This window comes from Camellia sinensis, chromosome 10, assembly GCF_055761805.1.
Source record: "Camellia sinensis isolate YWXY chromosome 10, ASM5576180v1, whole genome shotgun sequence".
Taxonomy (NCBI): domain Eukaryota; kingdom Viridiplantae; phylum Streptophyta; class Magnoliopsida; order Ericales; family Theaceae; genus Camellia; species Camellia sinensis.
In genome coordinates, this window is record NC_138970.1 from 12,152,054 (window position 1) to 12,174,840 (window position 22,787).

The 22,787-nt window shown below is 30.9% G+C and overlaps 1 protein-coding gene and 1 long non-coding RNA gene across 2 annotated transcripts; both read right to left on the reverse strand.

The window, feature by feature from the left end:
- Positions 1–13,897: 13,897 nt before the first annotated feature.
- On the reverse strand, positions 13,898–15,070 carry LOC145800149 (putative disease resistance protein RGA3). The gene has a single exon (XM_082889790.1). The coding sequence runs from the start codon at positions 15,068–15,070 to the stop codon at positions 13,898–13,900; it is 1,173 nt and encodes a 390-aa protein (XP_082745916.1).
- A 1,802-nt stretch (positions 15,071–16,872) lies between these two features.
- Positions 16,873–21,329, reverse strand: LOC145801495 (uncharacterized). Its single transcript, XR_014343077.1, has 2 exons — positions 19,292–21,329; positions 16,873–17,202 (listed from the first exon to the last, which is right to left on the reverse strand). It is a non-coding gene; the product is annotated as an uncharacterized LOC145801495 (long non-coding RNA).
- Positions 21,330–22,787: the final 1,458 nt, after the last annotated feature.

Below are 22,787 nucleotides of genomic sequence, written 5' to 3' on the forward strand. Positions count from 1 at the left end.
AAGAAATTTTTTTTGTTTGTTACATTAGAGTGTTGCACTAAGGATTTTTTTTTTTGGAGTGTTATGCTTGAGAAAAATACACTAAGGATTTTTTTGGAGTGTTATATTAGAATGTTACGTTTGATAAAAGTACACTAAGAAATATTTTTGTGTGTTACATTAGAGTGTTACACTAAGGAGTGTTTTTTAGAATGTTATATTAGAGTTTTATGTTTGAGAAAAGTACCTAAAGAATTTTTTTATGTGTTCATTAGAGTGTTATACTAAGGAGTTTTTTTGGAGTGTTATATTGAAATGTTATGTTTGGAAAAAATACACTAAGAATTATTTTTTGGAGTGTTACATTAGAGTGTTACGTTTGAGTGTTATAGTTTGAAATTAAACACTTATCCAAAGCTTACTAAGGAGTTTTTATACTACTTTTGAAATATTTGAAAAATTCAACATCCTTTTCGAATTTTTGAAGAATCTCATATTTCAAGTCATTTTTGTACTCATTTTGAAATGTTCTCCAAATAAAAAAGATTCTCATATAAAAATTTATCTCAAATTTGATTCTCATAAATTATGTATCTTATCTTTCTAGCATAAAGGAAAAAAAAAAAAAAAAAAAAAAAAAAAAGAGAGAATGAAACATAATAGAAATAAGGGTATAATCGTAAATCAAGTTTTTAAATAATATATTTAATCTACCTTTCCAAAATCAATGTCTATAATAAAATCCTTGGAACTAAATAGATCAACATTTCTCAAAATGGAATTTATAGGCAAATTTTCCTAAAAAAAATATACCCTATTATTATGTTTTTATTAGATTGAATAATTCAAAAAACATACGTTCTTAAATGAAAACAAAAAACTATATTACACTTAAAATTCTATTATATATATATTTATGCAATTGAATAGAGATGTGAAAGAGTTACAAATTTCCTAACACCTCTTAGTAAAAATAATATTAAAATATGTAATTAATTTTTATTAGACGCTTTACTAGCATTGATGTCGTGTTATACAGGATCGAGATAGACTCATTTTAAACCTTTTTTTCAACCAAATACCCTTTTCTTTTGAGGTTGCAGGTTATGAGCAGCTTATTTGGTAACGGCTTAGACTAAAAAAACTAGAGCAAGCCCTCTTTTTCAGTTTTGTTGTGAGAAAGGAAGAGAATTCTAAATTATTGTGAAGATATTAAAGTTAAGATTTTATTTTTCAGTTGTTTAGATTTTTGAATCTAATTATGTACATATTATATGAGAAAAATGATGTTTCTAACGAGAAAGTTTGTGAGAGTTCTAAAATCTCATTTTACAATTGCTAATTTTTGTGATTTTAAAAATGTTTAAAAATAATTCTATTGGCTAACAAACTAATTATAGATTAAAGAAAAAAAAAAACAAAAATTACCTAAAATTTTGAATTACAAGTTCTTAAAATCTCTCTCCTAATATTTCTCTATTTCCTAAAGCTCATCTCATAACAAAGTAATTATACATTAAAAAAACATTACACATTAAAAAAAAAAACACAAATCACATTTCATAACCAAGTAATTATATATTTAAAAAAAATGTTATAGATTAAAAAGAATGTAAAACCACAATTGCTAATTTTTAAAATTTTAAAAATACTAAAAATAGTATTATTGCCTAACTTTCTTGATTTTCTTAATAGAACTTCAATATCTCATACTAACTTTTTTAATTTTAAACAGTTAAGAAATCTCCATTGGTTAGCTTCCATTTAATCATATAAAAATAAAATTATAATTAGTTTATGATTTATTTGAAGGTTTTTAGTGTGGAACTTTGTGAAAGTTTTAATATCTCATACTATTTTTTTTATTTTTCTTAATTTTAAATAATTAAGAAAATCTCCATTGGTTAGCTTCTATTTAACCATGCAAAAATAATATTCTAATTAGTCTATGATTTATTTGATAATCCCACATCGAAAGAAGAAGGAAAAAAGTGAGTTGTTTTACTCATATAAAGTGAATTTTATACTCCCATCTTATTTAACATTGTAGTATTGTGCATGTTCCAATTCAACAGAGTTTAAATTTTAAAAGTTTTAATTAATTAATTTTTGAATAACTTGGTTGGTCTTTTGACCTAACTGATTAGGCTAAATCATTTTTGATTTGATTCATTCGTTGGCTTAACTACGATTTTAGCTGCTTTATCAAAATATATTGATTAGATTTTGTTTGATTCGAAATAAACTAAAAATTGATCTGATTACAGATTGAATGACTGAGATTGCTTGATTAGAAATAAACTTTTCGTCCAAATAATTGTTAACTTTTATTTTATAATCCCACATCTAAAAAAGAAGAAAAAAGTGAGTTGTTTCACTTATATAAAATGAACCTTAATATTGTAGTGTTGTGTATATTTCAATTCAAGATAGTTTAAATTTTAAAATGAAAATAACATTTAAAAGTTTTAATTAATTAATTTTTGTATAAGTTGGTTGGTCATTTGACCTACTCGATTAGGTTGAACTATTTTGGGTTTGACCGATTTACCAGTTTAATCGTGATTTCTTATACTGATTTTATTAATTTTACACAATTAAAAAAATTTTCCATTGACGAACTTCCATTTAACCATATAAAAATAAAACTCTAATTAGTTTATAATTTATTTTATAATACCACATGCATGGAAGAAGAAGGAAAAAGTAAAGTTTGTTTCACTTATACAAAATAAATCTTATACTTCCCTTTAATATTGTAGTGTTGTGCATAGTTCAGTTCAAGATAATTTAAATTTTAAAATAAAACTCTAATTAGTCTATGATATAATTTATTTTATAATCTCACATCGGGAGAAGAAGGAAAAAGTGAGTTGTTTCACTTATATAAAGTGAATGTTATACTCCCATTTAATATTGTAGTGTTATGCATGTTTCAGTTTAAGACAGTTTAAATTTTAAAATAAAATTAAAAAATTTTAATTAATTAATTTTTGTGTAAGTTGTTTGATCTTTTGACCTAGTCAATTTGATTGAATCATTTTTTGTTTGACTGATTCACTAGTTTAACAGCAATTTTAGCGGTTTTATCAAAATATATTCGTTAGATTTGTTTGATTAGAAATAAACTAAAGATTGACCTAATTAAAGATTGAATGACTGATTGCTTGATTAGAAATAAACTTTCCGTCTAAACAATTATTAACTTTTATTTTACAATCTCACATCGAGAAAATAAGGAAAAAGTGAGTTATTTCACTTATATAAAATAAACCTTATACTCCTATTTAATATTGTAGTATTATGCATATTTCAGTTCAAGACAATTTAAATTTTAAAATTAAAATAACATTTAAAAAATTTAATTAATTAATTTTTATATAAGTTTGGTGGTCTTTTGACCTAACTAATACCCTTTTTGGTTTAACTGATTTGTTAGTTTAACCGCGATTTTAGCGGTTTTATCAAAATATATTAATTAGATTTGTTTGATTTGAAATAAACTAAAAATTGATATAATTAAAGATTAAATGAATGATATTGTTTGATTCGAAATAAACTTCTTGCCCAAACAATTGTTAATTTTTATTTTACACAATCCCGTAACAAGAAAAGAAGAAAAAAGTGAGTTGTTTTAGTTATATAAAGTAAACATATGGTTTCATTTAATATTGTAATGTTGTGCATGTTTTAGTTGAAAATAGTTTAAATTGTAAAATAAAATAAAATTTAAAAGTTTTAATTAATTAATTTTTGTATGAGTTGATTAGTCTTTTGACTGATTTTAACGATTTTATCAATATATATTGTTTTATTTTTAAAAAGTATGTTTAAGTTTTATGACAAATTTTAACATAGAATAAACTAAAACTAAAACTAAAAAATTTATAAAATGAAATTTATTTTTATTTTATCATAAATATATATATATATATATTTTAATTTATTCTTTTTTTTATCTTTACCAATTAAATTATGACAATTGCAATATTTATTCTAATAAAATAATTAAAATTTAATTCATTCTAAATTGTTTTTCTATATTTTTTAAATAAATTTTACGTTATTATTTAATTTTAAAATTATCTTTAATTATTTATTTAACCCATGCATCGCACGAGTTCATCTACTAGTATATTGTATAAGAAAAAAGGAGTTTCTAGTAAGAAGACTTGTGAGAGTTTCAAAGTCTCATTTCACAATTGCTAATTTTTGTGATTTTAAAAATATTTAAAAATAATTCTATTGGCTAACACACTAATTATAGATTAAAGAAAAAAAAAACAAAAAAATCACCTAAAATTTTGAATTACAAGTTCCTAAAATCTCTCTCCTAATATCTTTCTCTTTCCTAAGTCTCATCTCATAACAAAGTAATTATACATTAAAAAAAAAAAAATCTCATCTCATAATAAAGTAATTATATGTTTAAAAAAAGTTATAAATTAAAAAGAACGTAAAACCACAATTGTTAATTTTTGTAATTTTAAAAATATTTAAAAATAGTGCTATATGCTAACAAAGCAACTACAGATTATAAATAAATAAAAAAACATAACAACCTAAAATTGCTTGTAATTTTAAAAATATTTAAAAATAATATTATTGGCTAACAAAGTAACTATCAATTTTTTTTAAAAAAATTTGAATAATAATGTCCTAAAATCTCTCCCCTAATATTTATCTCTTTCTTAAATCTCATAATCTATCTATCTATCTATCTATACTATATATTATACCAATGTGACTTTTCATCGTAGGGGCTTTAAGTGTTTCAAAACCTTAAATTTAATTTTTGTATTTTTGATTTTTATAAAGAAAAAAAATTAAAACTTCTATTGGCTATTCCAAGGACATAAATATTAACATTCGAAATTATTTTCCAGTCAATACCCACAAGAGAGAGAGAGAAAAGCATACAATTCTCAACCCCCTTCTTCTTCTCAAAATAAATCAAGCCTTTAAAAAAAATATAAATCTCATACAATCTTCTCTCTTCTAAAATAAATCTAATAAAAAAGAAACTTTCTTATCTCCTATAAAATGTATACTATTAATATCTTTTACAACTGGTCTGATCTATATAAATCTAAAATTAAGCCTAACATAAAATAAAAATTAAACCATATATATAGATTCTCTTTCTATTCCATAATTAAATACAATTTTATTCCCAAATGAATTTAAGCATATCTATACTATATATAATTTTTTTTAAAAAAAAAATCTCATAAATTATTTTTTTTTTATAATGATTTCATGATTTCTTGTGCACTCTTTCTCTTATCAATTTTTTCTCCTATCCAAAAATCCTAACCATCATATATTATACTTTTTCCAAGCCGTTCATGTCTTCTTTGCCCTATATAAATATTATATTCATAGAACGATGAAACTCATTATTTTTTAACTTTTTTTTATGAGACAATTTGGAGGTTAGTCTATGTTTAGTCTATTGTATTCTTTAAACAGATTCTTTCATCTTTTTCTTTTTTTTTTGAACAAGGTTCTTTCATCCTTTAGGTACACTATTTTTTGTTTTTGCATTTCATATTTTGTGTCATTTCTCCCTCCTCTGTACCAGCCATTATCTATTTTTTTGTTTATAATTATTTTTTGTTGGTTGATATTGTTTTACTAGAATTTTTATGCTAAAATAGTGTGATAGAGTCATTTGTATAATAAAAAGCATGTCACTCATTATAAAGTGATTGATTAAAATCAACACAAAGTCAATATTAATAAGTTTTTTGTATTGATTTTATGTTTGTATATTATTACTTTTTGTAAAAAAAAATTTACTTTTAATATTTTTGGATATCATGATATGTGTTAATTGACAGTTGGCACAGAGCATTACTTGAAAGGCATATAATAGTGTCACGACCCAAACCCGCCCCTATAGGTTTAGCATCGTAACCGGCCAGTAATCCTAGGATTACCGAAGGCCTCTGAGACAGATTAACATAATATTAGGGGCTAGCAGAAGTAAATAACAAATATTTAACATCCATTGAGTTGTGTAGACTTATGTGAGATAGAAAAATTTTAAACTTTTTATATACATATCTACACATCGTCTCTACGTCATTATATATATATATATATATATACAGATTAGACAAAATGGGACCTAGCCCTGTTTACAAAATAACAAGACTTGTTTAACCAAACAAGAAAACAAAACTTGACCTTTATATACTTAGCCATAACCCTTAGACATATCTGGAACCTCCACGAGAGGTACATAGGCTGGCTGACAAAACAGAATCCAGGCAGAAGCTTTAAGCTTGGTCATACACCTGATCACCTACATACGTAAATAATACAGCGAACTGAAACCCAGTGAATAATAACAGAATAAAGATTTAGTTGAATGATGTCCATACAAAAACAGAGTCTTGTACATAAAATAGATTCATATTCGTATTCTTATTCAATTAATATACAGAAATCACAGTTCATGTTCGCTCATACATAGTTCATCCGTTAGCACTGACAGACAGAATATCTTAAATCATACTTGTCAGTTCTATAGAAGAACCTCCGGCCGGGTAAGGATAACTTGTCAGTTCCATAAAGAAACCTCCGGATTGGGAACTTGTAAACTTGTCAGTTCCATAAAGAAACCTCCGATACCGGGAACTTGACATACTTGAATAATAGCATAATGTCACTTGTAACATACTTGAATCATAGCATAATGTCATAAATGCTTGTTATTGTTGGACAATCATTCATACTATAAAACATGACATTGCATTCAACAAATCATATTTCATATACCGAAAATAATTTAACTTGAACATAACTTTACTAAGTTATTACTCACAGTGTTCAAATGCCTGGTTCACCCTTGTAGTTGACCCTACACAATTCATCATACACATAGAAATCGAGTCACAATACAATTTATTCCGTTCTTAACTTGTTTAGTTCTCTTAGGCTTCTTTTCTATTCTTTTAATCCCTTTATAATGCTCAATATATGCCTAAGAGTGCTTAGAAATGAAAGAGAACGGAAATCAGAACATGAAATAGCCTTTCAAAATTTTCTAAAACAGGGCTCTTCGCTCGAGCGGACCCCTTTGGTCTGAAAAAGTACTGGTTACTTGCATTTTATGCTCGAGCGAGACTTTTGATGCTCGAGCGAGAAGCCTTGCAAAATAGGGTTCGCTCGAGCGTACACTTTGCCACTTGAGCGACAATACAAATTTCTGCAAAACTTCTGGGAGCTCGATTTCCACGCTCGAGCGACACATTCCTCGCTGGAGCAGACATGCCAAGTTCTGGGTTTTTCCAGATTATGTTTGAGCTTCAAACTTGGTTCCAACCAATGTAATTAATATCATAAGACTTATATATAACTTTTAACAAATTTTACAAGATTTGAATCTCAAATTTACATAAATCCATCTCATAAACTCGAATCATATCAAACTCACTTCATAACTTTAAAGCTCATGCAAATTAATTTCCATATCATTTTGAAATATACATGAAGTGAAATATAGGCTTCATTTTCAACTTAAATAGTACAATTGATGATCAACTTCATGAAATTCAACATTATCATGCTTGCATGTGTTAGATAGCCTTCAATTCATTATGAAATGCATGTTTGTACTCAAATATGGAAACTCATGACAATCCTTTACATGCATGTACACACAAACTTCAAATTCAACTCAATTCATGTTCTTCATGTCAACTCCAATTCCAAACTCACAAATTCTAAAACTTGAATTGAGCTTTCAAAATAATTTCAAAACTTGGGTTCATACATGGCTTGTCTAAAACATACAAACTCTTAAATAATCAAGAAAATATGATCAATTTTAAATCATTTACATCAAAACTCTTTTAATTTATAAATTAAGCTCATTGTTCATAAACCCATAAATTTTCAAAGCTTAATTCTTATTTCATCAAAACATAAAATCAATTATTAGAAATCCATGATGCATGTACAATTAGAATATTAAAACTTGTAGAATTTGTCCATGCATGTAGAAATTAGACTCAATTCATGCATGATATTCCAAAACTAAACCCAAAATAATTAATTTCTAAATTAATTTTCATAAATTTGAACATAGCTCCAATTTCTCATTTTCTTTTTAATTACATAAAATTGACTTCAAGTTCTTTCTATTTTCCTTTAAATCAGAAAATTGGAGTCATGAAACTTTGCATGTATGAAATTAAGATCAAAACTAAATAATTTTAATTAGAATAGCTCTAATTTGGATTATTATTAATTTTCTTCATATTAGACCCAAATTCAAATCCATAAATCTTTTAAACATGAATTAAAATCTCAAAACCTTGAAATTCTACAATGCATGTTTAATTGAAATATTAATCTTGTAGAGTTTGCCCATGCATGTAACAATGAGGCTTAATTTATTCAAGACTACATCAACAAATCCAAAATAATTAATTTCCATAAATTTACACTTAACTCAATTTTTCATCATCTTCTTGCTAATTCTTTTTAATTACATGATATTAATTCCAATTACCTCTTGATTTCAATTTCTAGATTATTTATCTACAAGATTTGTGTTTTAATTTCTTACCTAAAATCTTCAATTAATGAATCCTCAACAATATCTTAAACTCCTCTTCAATCCTTGACAATATCTTTTCTTTAGCCTTTCTTCACCATTTCCAGCACATAAGTCCCCAGCTTTGAACTCTCTCTCTCTCTCTCTCTCTCTCTCTCTCTCTCCCTCCAGCATAAGAATGCTTCCAGCAAGTAATAATAATAATAATAATAAAAACAAGAGTTGCCTACTCTCTCTCCTCATGTGCACACACTCCATTCTTTACAAAGCACACGTGCACTCATCCTTAGAATTCCAACACATCACTCACATCACTTGCATACACATATTTGCTCAGTACACAACCACATACACCTCCAATTCTAAATTCTTCCATAATTCAATTTATATTCTTGCTTAATTAAATTGAGCAACACTTTAATAAATCTTGATTAACATATAATTAAGTTAATCATACCTAATCCCAAATCCCACATAATTTAATTAGTCTATTATGGCTTCCATTAGAGCCCAGTTAATTATATTTAGTTTTACAAATCTAAATCTGAATCAAATTTTTAGTCGAACTTTCAAAAAGCTCCAAATGTTAAATTAAACTTATTGCCATCATAAATTTTGATTTCCCAAATCATTAAGGCCTTCAATTTTAGCTTAAATTTCAAAATCTTCGTCAATAAATTACATATTCAATTGAACACCCCATAAATAAATTTAATTCATAATAATCTTAATTCCTAATTTGTATAACTTAATTAACTCCAATTTGGACCCAATTAATCAAATCTCAATTTTATAAACCTGAATCGAATATTTAATTAAACTCCCATATGGTCCGATACTAGAAATTTAAATAATTCAATTCACTATTTGTACTTTCTTGAGCTATTTAGGCTTTCAATTTCTAATTTCCAAAATAAGTCTTTAATAGAATCATATATGAATCAATCTCCATAATTTTTGTAAATCTCAGATTAAATTAGAATAATTGACAATTAAATTTCAAATCTCCTTAATTAATTAAGTGCTAATCGTTATATGTGATGGGGTCGTTACAAATAGTTTTTCAAAGCTATAAAAAAGAACATATTATTTTTAATCTATTTTTCAAAACTATTAAGGGTATTAGTCAATTATTTAATTATTTATCTTTAATATATACAACTCCTTTCTTACTTTATGGTACTTCTCTCCCTATTAATTTTAATCTATCTTTACCTATCCTTATTTATATTATTATATAAACAAAAATATTGTACGATAATTAAAGTTGAAAGTCCTAATATATTTTTTTCAAAATTTAAAATTATTAAAATGCATATGTTGCAATATCATTAATTTCTTCCTCTTATAAATTTTATTTTAAATCTTAAAAAATTTGTTCAATGACAAATATTCAATTTTTGTAAAAAATTCCAATATATTCCTTCCAAAAGTTAATATAGCAAGTTTACAAAATTACATTTTAAAACTCAAAATTATTAATATTTTTATTTATTTTTATTTTTGTTTTAAATAAGTATGTTAAAGTATAAATAGATATCCAAATAAAATTATACTTATTAATAAATATGGCATTAGTTTTAATTGTAATCACATCTTTTTAAAGTCCTAATTCATTTTTTGTTTTTGATATTTTAAATTACATGTAATGATGATTCTTTCTTCCTCATTAAGTTTTTGAAATTTCTTTAATTATTTCCCTTTCAAAAACTAATATGACAATTTTTTAAAATTCATATATTTTTATTATAAAATAATGAAGTATTAAAACTATGTCAATTTTTTTTATAACAAAGTATAATTTTAATTATTAATTGTCAATACAACAATATAGTAAAGGAGCATTTGAAACAATAAATTTATATATAAAATTTTATTTACGAGAGACAAAATACAAAAAAAAATTAAATATAATTATTGTTTTTATAATAAATAATATATAATTTTAGGATTAATTACCAAAAGTCCTATCTACATACAACAATGATTCATCCCCCCTTTTCCCCCCACCCCCTTTGACCCCATCTCTCTCTCATTGGTTACATTTTCTTTTTCTTTTTCTTTTTTTTCCTGCTCCTCCAATCACCACCCGCCACGTGGCAAGGGGGGGTGAGGGGGTGACCCCCAAAAGGAGGTCCCAAGCATTATTCATCTACATATTTGGTGGTAGCTTAGGTCCTGTTAAAAAGTTTTTGAATCATTAAGTCCCATTTATAGGTAAAAAGACGTTTTGCCCTTTAATTTCAAAACTGAAAATGTTTTCAATTTTAAAACTAAGAATGTTCTCAATTTATAATTATTAAAAATAAGAAATTTCTCAATTTTTTTCTAGTATGAACTAAGAATATTATCAAAACTAAGAAATTTATAATTATCAATTTTGAGAAATTTCTCAATTTTTTTCATGATTAAAATTGAGAATATTAAACTGAGAATGTTCTCAATTTCAAATTAGAATTCAGAAAAACAATGTAGTCGAGTACATAGGGTTACAATTTCAGATCTGGTGAACTTTTTGACTTGGAAGGTTGCAATTTGGGGTTCGATTCGAAACCCTGGTGTGATTTGCGTACTTCTTGACCTGTTCTTGGTTCAATTGGGTGAAACTTGAGTAGGTTTCACGGGCGATCCGAAATGGATCCAGATTTGGATTTTGATCGTTGTCATTCTCAAACAAGCCCGAGAGACCAAATCCTTGCGAGAGAGAGATAATATCAAAGGCATTCATGCAAGTTGGCTTCATGATCATGGAACTTGTTGTCGCCTCTCCTCTCTTCTTCTCTATGATTTCTGAATCGGATTCAAATGCTTCGTTGAAGTCTAGAAGGCTGCGAGGTGTGTTGTCGTGTTCGTCTTGAATGGGCAATGGGACTTCAATTTGTTTGAATCCTTTCTTGAACCATGAATTGTCCATGAGCTTGGCTACTGTGATTCTTGTGTATGGATTCGTCAAACTGAAGTTGCGTAGAACTTCAAATTGCAACTGTGAAGAGAGAGAGAATAAAGACAGCAATGATGTTTGGCAGCTATGAGGAGGTCTTGGAAGGATAAATTGGGCTATTAAAAATTAATGGGACTTGAATGAGTAAATAATTTTATTTAGGACTTAATGGATTATAAGTTCATAAAATGGGACTTATACGTAAATGCCCCATAATTTTATCTTGTGCATAGTATGGGTGACATGCCAGTATTCATGTATGCTAATTTGTGAAGCTTAGCCAAAAAGTCGATAAATTGTTGTTCTGTATTTTCACACATTCTTTTCTATAGTCTGCTAAGAAATTTTGGACTAGTTGATTTTAAAATCTTACGCTCTAGGCAAATCCATATCGAAGAATCTCGTCGTCTGATTACCTATACTCTTCTTGTTTGGAAGAAAAATGAAATATTTTCCGGCTCTATATGCAATAACCCTATATGTGAGAGTCAGAGCTAAAGTCACAAGTGTCGATAAACAATCCGAGTTACAGAACATTAATCAAGTTTTACCAAATGGGAATCACATGTTTGCGTGAAAGTATAAATTAAGGACTAGCAGTTGATATAACTTGATTAATACTAGTAAGCTAAAGAGGCTAAGATGGACAATCCAGAGCTATGAAGAACATTTATTCAAAAATGCAGTAGTTAAATAAAAATGAGAAACACAAAAGTTCAGAAAAGTATTTCACAACAACACTACATAGATAACACACCCAACAAAATCAACATTAATATCAGAATCCTGAATAGCTTAGGTCAAGAGGTTCAACACAAGTCCCTTTTAGATACAAGCCATTCCTTGATTGATTGTCCATTGAAAACCTGTGACTTCACGCTTTGCAGTTCTCTTACACTGTGTTTGGTTGGGGATTTGAGGAGGGATTTGGAAAGGAAAAGGAAAAAATTAGGTGAAATAGGAATAAAATACATCTACATTTCACCTAGTTTTACACAACTTTTCCCTTCCCTTTCCAAATCCTCCCCCAACTCCCCCAACCAAACACAGCATTAGTGATCTGAACCCATTCATCGTCTGATTTTCAATTTGAACATCTGTGACTTCACGCTTCACGGTTCTTTCTCCTAGTGATCTGAAATTAGTAATTTCATATCCATTACGTGCACTCAGAAAATGTCGAGGACAATATTACATAAAACAAAAAATATAAGCGATACTTTTTGAGTTCAAAGAGTTTGACTCACCTGGGAGAGCCATGAACTATAAAATCTTGTACCCTCCAATTTATTGAAGCCTCCTAAGGCCTCTAAAATCCTCCCACCCTGCCAAGTTAAGATTCGGACATTTACTAATCTCCAAATTCCTCAAGTTGGCTAGCTTCTTCATGTTATTTGGTAGAGAAATCAAATTGGGACACGCTGCGATGGTCACTGTTGTGAGCGCGGTGAGGAGTTGCATCTCTTCAGGCAAAGATGTAAGGCTTTCACAGCCTATAATATGAAAGGATCGGAGAGAGGTCAATCGTTGAATCTCTTTCTCTGGCAAACAACTTTGCTGTGTGGTTAAGTACAAATGCCTGAGACTGATCAAGTTTTCTATTTTTTTGGGCAACTCTCGAATTTTAACACAATGCCAGATTCTCAAAGTCTGCAAATTGTAAAGTTTGCAAATAGCATTAGGAAGTGTCTCAATATTTGCATTTCCACTGAGGTCTAAAAACCTCAAATGCTTCAAATTGCCAATGGAGTCTGGCAACACTTTCAGACATGAGTTGCTGAAATCGAGAACGTGTAGATACTTGAACTTTGAGATGCATCTGCTAACAAAGCCCTGATTATCACCGGCTCCCACTCCTTGAAATGGAAATAAAATCGTCCGTAGATTCTCTAGTTCGAACAACGATTTTGTGACACCTTCTTTCCCTGAACAATCACAATCAAGAAACGATACATGCTTAACTCTCTCAAAAATCGAACCAGAACGATAATTTGCAGTACTTAAGCATTCTCCATTTGCCATAAATACTGCAAGATCATGAATGATCTCATGCATTCTACAGGTATTTGATAAATTGCCGTGTTGTTTTTCAATTTGTTCTAAGAAAAATATGGAACATAATCGACCCAAATAATCAATACCAGTATCTTCCAACTCGCGATTTAGGCCGCATAACTTAATGATGCCCTGCGCCATCCACAACTGGATCAATTTATCGATCTCAATTTCATAGCTTTTTGGGAAGATTGAACAATATATGAAGCAGCGTTTCAAGTCAGTCGGTAGTGAGTTGTAGCTTGATCTTAACACACCCAAAATGTCGTGTTTCTTTTGCGCCAATTCCCATAGTTCTTTCTCTTTTAAATCCAACCATTTACTTTCATCGGTCTCCATAAACAGATTGTTACCTATCCGTGGCATTTTTTCACGATGTCCTTTGCAATTTCTGAGAGCTTCGCAATCCCATCATGTTCTTCCCCCAAGTTTTCATGACAACCCGCCCATTTCAAAAGCAATTCATGGCAATCTTCATCCGAAAGGCTCTCTAAATTGTATATAGGAACTGTGCCAACAGTTGTAGCAACCCATTTGCTTCGTGTAGTCACTACGATCTTACTTCCCTTGGCACCCCCACCTCTCAAAAGGTTACAGAACTTAAGCCAATCTCGGTTATCACTATCACATACATCATCCAAGACGAGCAAACAATTCTTACCGTGCAATTTTTCTTTGATGAGCTTCTTTATCTTACTCGAATTGAGGCCAGCGCAAGGCGAATTAGAATCAGTTATGCGTTGAATAATTTTTTGCATCACACGTTTAACGTTAAGATCTTGTGCTACTGTCACCCAAATCCTCAAGTCGAAATGCCTGACTACGGTTTCGTGATTGAACAACAATTTAACCAGAGTGGTCTTGCCAACGCCTCCGATCCCAACAATGGGGATGACAGATATGTTCTTGTGGTCAACACTAGGGGACATTATAAGTTGTAATAACCTTGCTCTATCGTTGTCCCTCCCAACGAATTCCGACTCATTTGCATTGGAGGAGAGTGACGTGCTGGCCGCCTTATGATCAGTTCCAGTTTGTTTTTGATCCTTTGTGACTATGGGATGAAATTTAGTTCTATCGTCTACGATCATGTCTAATTTTTTTCTGATCTTTTCGATCCTACGACTCATCTTAAATTTAAACCGGAAATCAAGGGTGTGTGAACATGAATAGAATATGCGTACCAGTTTCTGTATTCCAATGCTTCTATGATTCATTATCCTCATTAACTGTACTTTGCGTCGCAAAGCTTCGTAGTGGAATTCATCGAGCATGTTGTCAGCTTCATAGAAAGCAGCTTCGAGTCTTTCTAGCCATAGGCTTATGACAAGGTTGTTGTTCCCTTGCTGCTGCTGCTGCTGCTTCTGATCAGCATCTACGAGCACCGCCTTGATCATCGACACCCTGGCCTCGAGTGTTTTCAACTCATCTTCAAGACCCCATGCCAAGCCAACTTCCCTTAGAGCAAGAGAACCTATCTTCTCCACAACTTTACTTGCTAAGTTGAATAGAATTGCTTCAGCCATGAATGTTCTTGATGATCAAGAAGATCAAATATAAGATTATAAGCAAATAGTTATTCTTATAGCTGAGAACGAACTCACTCAGCATCCTAGACTGTTTTCAATCTTAATGAATATTTATAGAGTAAACAAAAAACTGATCTAGAAGTTCTTTTTCAACAAGATACTCAAAAATTGGGTTTATTTTGTGAAGTTTTTAGTATAAATTTTATGTATGAATAGAGTTTTTTTATATTTATGTTTCTTTATTTATAGAAGGTGATATTGAATGGGAATTACAAGGATATTTCCAGGCATAGAAATATTCGAGTTCAATGATATATTAACTTTAACTTAATTTGGAGGGTGTCCCTCTTGTCGTGTTCATCGTATACGTGTCATGTCAAAATTATATTAACTTTAACTTAATTTGTTTGTTTTTTATTTTATTGTGTCATATTATTTTCGATTCATATTTTATTCGTATCGTATTAATGGATCATTAACAAAATTTAGTTAAAAATACTTGCGCATATTAAATTTAAAATTTTTTCTTGCAAATTAAATTTCATGAAACTAATCTCAACAGTATGAAATTATTGATAAAAATATTTGATTTCAACTCAATCTGGTTGTCCAATTCAAAAATAAAAATAAAAAATCCCCGTTGTTATATATGTTTATTAAATTGGCTTTAAAATAAGTGGCAAAAAATACATTATCTTATTAGCCATAAAATTTTAGTTTATATATATACATATATATTTATTTTATGGGGGTTGGATAGAGTTACTTAAGAGAGTCATAAATGCATAACACCTCTTACTGAGAATACCTTAAACAATAAATAACCCAATATGATAAATTTCATTTTGTACTCTTGCACTTTACTTCCATCTTAGTTTGCCTCGTAATTTTTTAATTGTTTTAGTCAATCCCCTAAACTTTGAGGTAAGTTGTAATTGGGTCTATTAGTATAACACCATTTCAAAAAACTAAGAACATGTACTTCATAGTATTAATTACACTCAGCACCACTACACATTAACCAAAACTCCACTTTAATCCCTCCAATTTAATCCTTAGCAACCCGTACTTTTATCAAAATCTCAATTTAGTTTTTCCGTCAATTTTTAAAACCGTATTATAATATCGAGCCCAATTGCAACTTGACTTAAAATCTAAGGATATGATTGAGATAGTTACAAAGTTAGCAAGAAAAGTAAGATTTGGAATAAAGTGAAATTTGTCCTAACCCAATATTTCGTTATGCCCTCAGAATCTCTTAAGGTAATTAATGAATTTCATATATCTAAAATTATATTAATTAAAAATAAAAAAATTAAATTTTCTCAAAGTTGTGTGTTTAGAAGCTTTTTTACCTTCTCAAAGGTTTTATTTTGGGTAGTGTTTGTGAGGTATGTAATAATGTAATGAAGCTCCAGAATCTGATATATATTGCTTGCTGGATTGATATTTTGCGTCTTACAGGTTTGGAAATTATGTGGATTTCAAGATTGGGAGACTATCTAAAGAATAGAGGAACGGTGTTTGACTTCTACCCATTAAATGTGTGGATTCCACTCTATATAAGAGAGTTATCCGATTCTGTGATCGGATTCTGTGCACATTGAAGATCTGTTTGTTGTGGTTTTTGGGCTATTTGGAGCGACAGAAATGCAGTAAAATTTGGTGGGTGTGGCGTGGCAGAATTTATTGTTAACTACATTTCAAAGCCAGGTGCAATATTAGTTACAGCAGGCTAATTAGTGTAATGTTAGTTAATCTATGGAGGCAGAGACGGACAATTCAGAGCCATTAGGAACTTTTACTAAAAAGCAGTAGCTCTATAACAACAATAATGAGAGACACAATGCTTAGAAAAGTATTTCACAAGAACACTATATAGACAACATACCCAACAAAACAACATTAATAGCAGAATCCTAAATGCAGCTAAGTTCACACCCAACAAAACAATATTAATAGAAGAATCCTAGAGGCAGCTAAGGTCAAGTGCTTCTGATGGAGATAACAACTCCTTCCTCCTTCCTTTCAGATACAAGCCATTCATCGGTTGGTTTTCCATTGAACACCTGTCACTTCATGCTTCATTGGTTGGTTCTCTTACTGATATGAAATTTCCAGTACATGCACTAAGACAATGTCAAAAAGCCCATCAGAAGCAGCAGTTAAAGCTAGAAAGAATAAAAATATAAGCAATACTTTTGAGTTCAAAGAAATTGACTCACCTGGGACAGCCACAAACTCATATAATCTTGTACCCTTCAATTTATTGAAGCCTCCTAAGGCCTCTAAACTCCTCCCACCCTGCCAGGCTAAGATTCGGACAATTACTAATCTCAAGATTCCTAAAGTTGGCTAGGTTCTTCATGGTACTTGGTAGAGAGGTCAATTTGGGACACGCTGCGATGGTCACCGTTGTGAGCGCGGTGAGGAGTTGCATCCCTTCAAGCAAAGATGTTAGGTTTCCACATCCTATAATTCGAAAGGATTTAAGAGAGGTCAAGCGTCGGATCTGTCTCTCTGGCAAACAACTCTGTTGTGTGGTTAAGTACAAATGCCTGAGACTGATAAGGTTCCCTATGTTTTTAGGCAACTATCGAATTTCACACAGTATTCGATTCGCAAAGTTTGCAAATTGTACAGTTTGCAAATGGCATTAGGGAGAGTCTCAATATTTGCATTCCCACTAAGGTCTAAAAATCTCAAATGCTTCAAATTTCCAATAGAATGAGGCAACTTTCGAAAAGATGAGTTACTCAAATCAAACACGTGCAGATACTTAAACCTCGAGATGCATTCATCAACAAAGCCTTCGTCACTGGCTTCCACTGCATGAAATGGAAATAGAACAGTCCGCATTTTCTCTAATTTGAACGATGACTTTGTGAGCTTTTTTTCCCCTGAACAATCAGAATCGTGAAATGATACATAGCTAACCGTCTTAGAAATTGATCCAAAACGATAATTTGCTGTACTTATGCACTCTTCATTCGCCATATATACAGCAAGATCATGAATGATCCCAGGCATTCTACACGTATTTGATAAATTGCCATGTTGTTCAATCTTTTCTAAGAAAAATATGGAACATAATCGATTCAAATAATCAGCTCCAATATCTTCCAATTCATGATTTAAATCAGATGATTGAATGAGCCCCTGCGCCATCCACAACTGAATCAATTTATCAATTTCGATTTCATAGTTTTTTGGAAAAATCGAACAATATATGAAACAACGTTTAAAATCAGTAGGTAACGGGTTGTACTTAAATCGTAACATGGGCAAAATGTCATGTTTGTTGTTCTGCTCCAATTCCCATAGTTCTTTGTCTTTTAAATACAACCATTCATTTTCATCATCCTTCATAAACAGTAAGTTGCCTAAAGTCTTTACTGCAAGAGGATATCCGTGGCACTTTTCCACAATTTCCATTGCAATTTCTGAGAGGTTTACATGTTGTTCCCCAATGTTTTCATGAAATGCCCAAAACCACAGCAATTCGTGGCAATCTTTGTCCGAAAGACTCTCTAAATTGTGCATGGGGACTGTGCCCACTGTCGAAGCGACGGACTTGTCACGTGTAGTCACTATGATCTTACTTCCGTTGTTACCATGTCTTAAAAAATTTAAGAACTTAACCCAATCTCGGTTATCACAATTACATACATCATCTAAGATGAGTAAAAATCTCTTACCGTCCAATTTTTCTGCAAGGATTGTCTGTGACTGTCTCAAATTGAAGTCAGCACAAGGAGAATGAGTTATGCATTGAATAATTTTTTGCAACACGTGCTTAACATTAAAATCTTGTGCTACTTTCACCCATATCCTCATCCCAAAATGCTCAACTACTGCTTCATCATTGTAAAAGATTTTAACGAAAGTGGTCTTGCCAATCCCTCCAATGCCAACAATGGGGATGACAGATATGTAGTCACAATCAGCTTGCGGGGTCATTAAAAGTAGTAATATCTGTAGTTTATCATTTGCCCTTCCAAAAAATTCGAACTCATTTACGTTGGAGGAGACTGACGTGCTACCCGTGCTATTATGATGAGTTTGTCTACTTTCTGTTGTTGTGATGATGGGAAAAAATCTAATTCTATCTTCTCCAATCATGTCTAATCTCTTTTTGATCTTTTCAATTCTACTACCCATTTCAAATTTGAATCAGAAATCATTCAAGTGTGAACAACATGAAAAGAATTTACGTACCAGCTTCTGTATTCGAATGCTGCTCCTGCTATGATGATGATGATTTAACTTCATTGACTGTACTTGACGTCGCAAAGCTTCGTATTGGAATTCATCGAGCAGGTTATCTGCTTCATAGAAAGTAGCTTGGAGTCTCTCATACCATATTTTTACCACGTGGTTTTTCCCCTGCTTCTCCTCAGCATATGAAAGAACCTCTTTGATGGTGGACAAGGTGCCTTCCAGTGTTTTGAGCTCCTCATCAAGTCCCCATCCCAATCCAACTTCATTGATAGCAAGTGAGCCTAAGCTCCCCAGAACTTTACTTGCTATGTTGAAAACAATTGTTTCTGCCATGAATGTTCTTGATCAAGAACAACAAGATGAAGAAGAAGAAGAAAGATTAAGAGATAGTTATGAGGGTGGGTCATTTCAATTTCAGATTACTATTTATCTTTATTTATAGAAGAATATTTCAAATTCAGTGGTCCAATGCGTTTTGGGTAAACAGTCCACATGTCTTTTTCTTTCATTTAATTTTTTTTTTTTCAATTACTAAAATGATATTTGCATATATACATAAAAAAAAAATGGACAAATTTATGGTGGACACCTTAAAAAAATGACAGAATCCAGAGTCATTAGGAACATGTAGTAAAAAGCAGTAGCTCCAACAACAATAATGAGAAACACAATGTTTAGGAAAGTATTCAACAAGAACATTACATTACATTACATATCATAACATACCCAACAAAACAACATTAATAGCAGAATCCTAAATGCAGCTAAGTTCAAGGGCTTCTGATGGAGATAACAGCTCCTTCCTCCTCCCTTTTAGATACAAGCCATTCATTGGTTGGTTTTCCCTCGAACACCTGTCACTTGCTAAGTGGTAAAGAATTGTTTCAACCATGTTATTGATCAAGAAGAACAAATAAGAACGAGCAAATAGTTATGGAAGAACTCAGTCAGCTTGACTCATTTATTGAAGGTGCCATTCAATGGCTGGTTTTTTTTCTTCTGAGAACAGGAAACATGTAATTACTTGGGTATTTCCACAAAATTGTTAGGGAATCACACAAGACAAGTGACGAATCGTTAGGGTATTTTTTCTGTGTGTTATTACTCCTGACAAACGAAGAATTGCAAAACACACTAGACAAGTCATCCACTATTTCTTAATTACCTAATAAAAATAGATTAGTGTTGTTCTGCACATAATATTTTCTACACTACTGTGTAATTAATTTGAAGCACCACATAAACAACGTAACATAATATTCTGAAATTACTGTGTAATTACCCTCCCCACTTGAACATTTTCTTCCAAAGACTTCAATCAACATCATATGGGTCCACAGGAATGTGAGAAATTAAAACATTTTCTCGCAAAGACTTAAATAATATGAATGGAGAAAATAGAGTGGGGACAGGGGCAATCTTAATTATGTGGTCATCCTTGGCAACTCAACTTGATAACTATTGATTTAACTAGTAGAACTGTTGAATGATGCCCCAGGAGCTGCTGAAGTTTGAGATGTAATAAAACAAATGTGGAATTAAAGTTGTCAAAGTCTGTTAGGCTTGACCTATTCTTCTGCTATTTTTCTGGAAGTTTCAATTACGTAACTGCAGCAGATTTATCTGCATTCTTTATGCTTTTTCTGTTTATATAAGTTGTATAAATAAGTGCTTTAATGATCAATAAAAATTAAGAAAAAGTAGTCTCAAAATTAAGTTTGTTTTTGCTAGCTTTTGCACTTTAATTCTGTCAAAAACCTACAAGAACCTATCATTTTTATGCTGATATTTTTAGAAATAACAAAACAAGCGTCACAACCCAAATATTGTGGAGCGCTGCTCTAAGACAACCAAATAAATACTCCCACCAATTCTAGACGTGTACCAGAAGTAAAGAATTTCGATTCGTTGATGTCAGGAAAATTACGAGACAGAGGATGGTAGTACTCAAGATCTGTTCACCAAAAAAACCAAACTATGTCCCTCCCAGATGAACCCAAATATTACAACTTTTGGAGCTCTGTCAAAACCTTAATACTATATCCTGGAATTAATTAGTAATGTTAAAACCTATCACCTACTTCACCCACTAAACCTAACCCACTACACCACTACCACCTCACCTACTCCACTAAACCTAACTCACTACACCACTACCACCTCCACTTTACCTACTCCATCTACCACCTACTACCACCTACACCTCACCTACTCCACTAAACCTAACCCACTACACCACTACCACCTCCACTTTACCTACTCCATCTACCACCTACTACCACCTACTCTTCTATATATAGGAATCATTGTAACAATCAATATAAATCAATCAATAATACATACAATTTATTCTCTCTCTATTTCTCTTTATACATTAAATTTTACATGGTATCAGAACAAGGTTAAGACCTTAGTATTTCTCGCTTCACCGGCGGGCGGCAACCTCGCCTTGGCCGCCCGCCGGACCTCAACCTATTCCGCTTATTTTCTACACAACACATACCTTCACTTTGAAACCAGAGAACATTTTGCTTTCAAGCCCTCACAGTGATGCAGTGCTAAAGATTGCTGATTTTGGTCTCTCAAGAATTTTACATCCTAATGATCACGCAGAGACAGTTTGCAGGTCTCCACTGTATATGGCCCCAGAAATTCTGCAATTTCAGCAATATGATGCCAAGGTTGACATGTGGAGTGCTGAATGTCCAGTCGTGTTCATGTCTTCCATTTTCCGAGCTCATCCCTTACGGTAATGCCAGGATGAGAGAGAAAGCTACAACACCCATCTCTTCTTTCTTTCAGATTCCTTTTCTCTCACAAGCATATGTCTCACAGACCCATCGTTCCTCACTCTTCTTCAATACCCTTCACTCTCCACACTCACTCCTCCATCACCATCATCAAAACCATCATTCACAATGGACAACTTTCTGAATATAATATAACCCACTATGTTTGTCCTCCACAATGGACAACCACCCACATGCCTTCTCTCTCTCATCTTTTCACTTTCCAACCCACTTTGCATCCACCGCCACTTTCCCCACTTTCCCCACTTTCTTTATTTTATATATATATATATATATATCTCTTTTTTTTATTATAAAAAATAAAATAAAATAAAATAAAAAAAAACATCATCTCTCCTCCGTTTGATTTCAAACTCCATTATTTTTATTTATTTTCTCCAAACCACTTTCCTTATTTCCCCATCTTTCATTTTTTATTTCAAATATATTTTTATTATTTCTTTCTTTATTTTTCTTTCACCTTATTTTTAATCTTTTTCCAATTCCATTCATACCATCTAGCTTTGCACACCAAACCATATTTTATTCATCTCAGGGATCAACCCCGATCACAATTTTACAAAAAAAAAAAAAAAAAAAAAAAAAAAAAAAAAAAAACAAACAAACAAACAAACAAACAACCACATTCACAGGTGGGATTTTTTCTTCTCTACTCTGCCGCCGGTCTTTTCTTCTTGCCTCCG

Excerpts from the sequence above, each read along its gene's own strand:
- LOC145800149 (XM_082889790.1), bottom strand. The coding sequence starts at position 15,070 with ATGGCTGAAGCAATTCTATTCAACTTAGCAAGTAAAGTTGTGGAGAAG.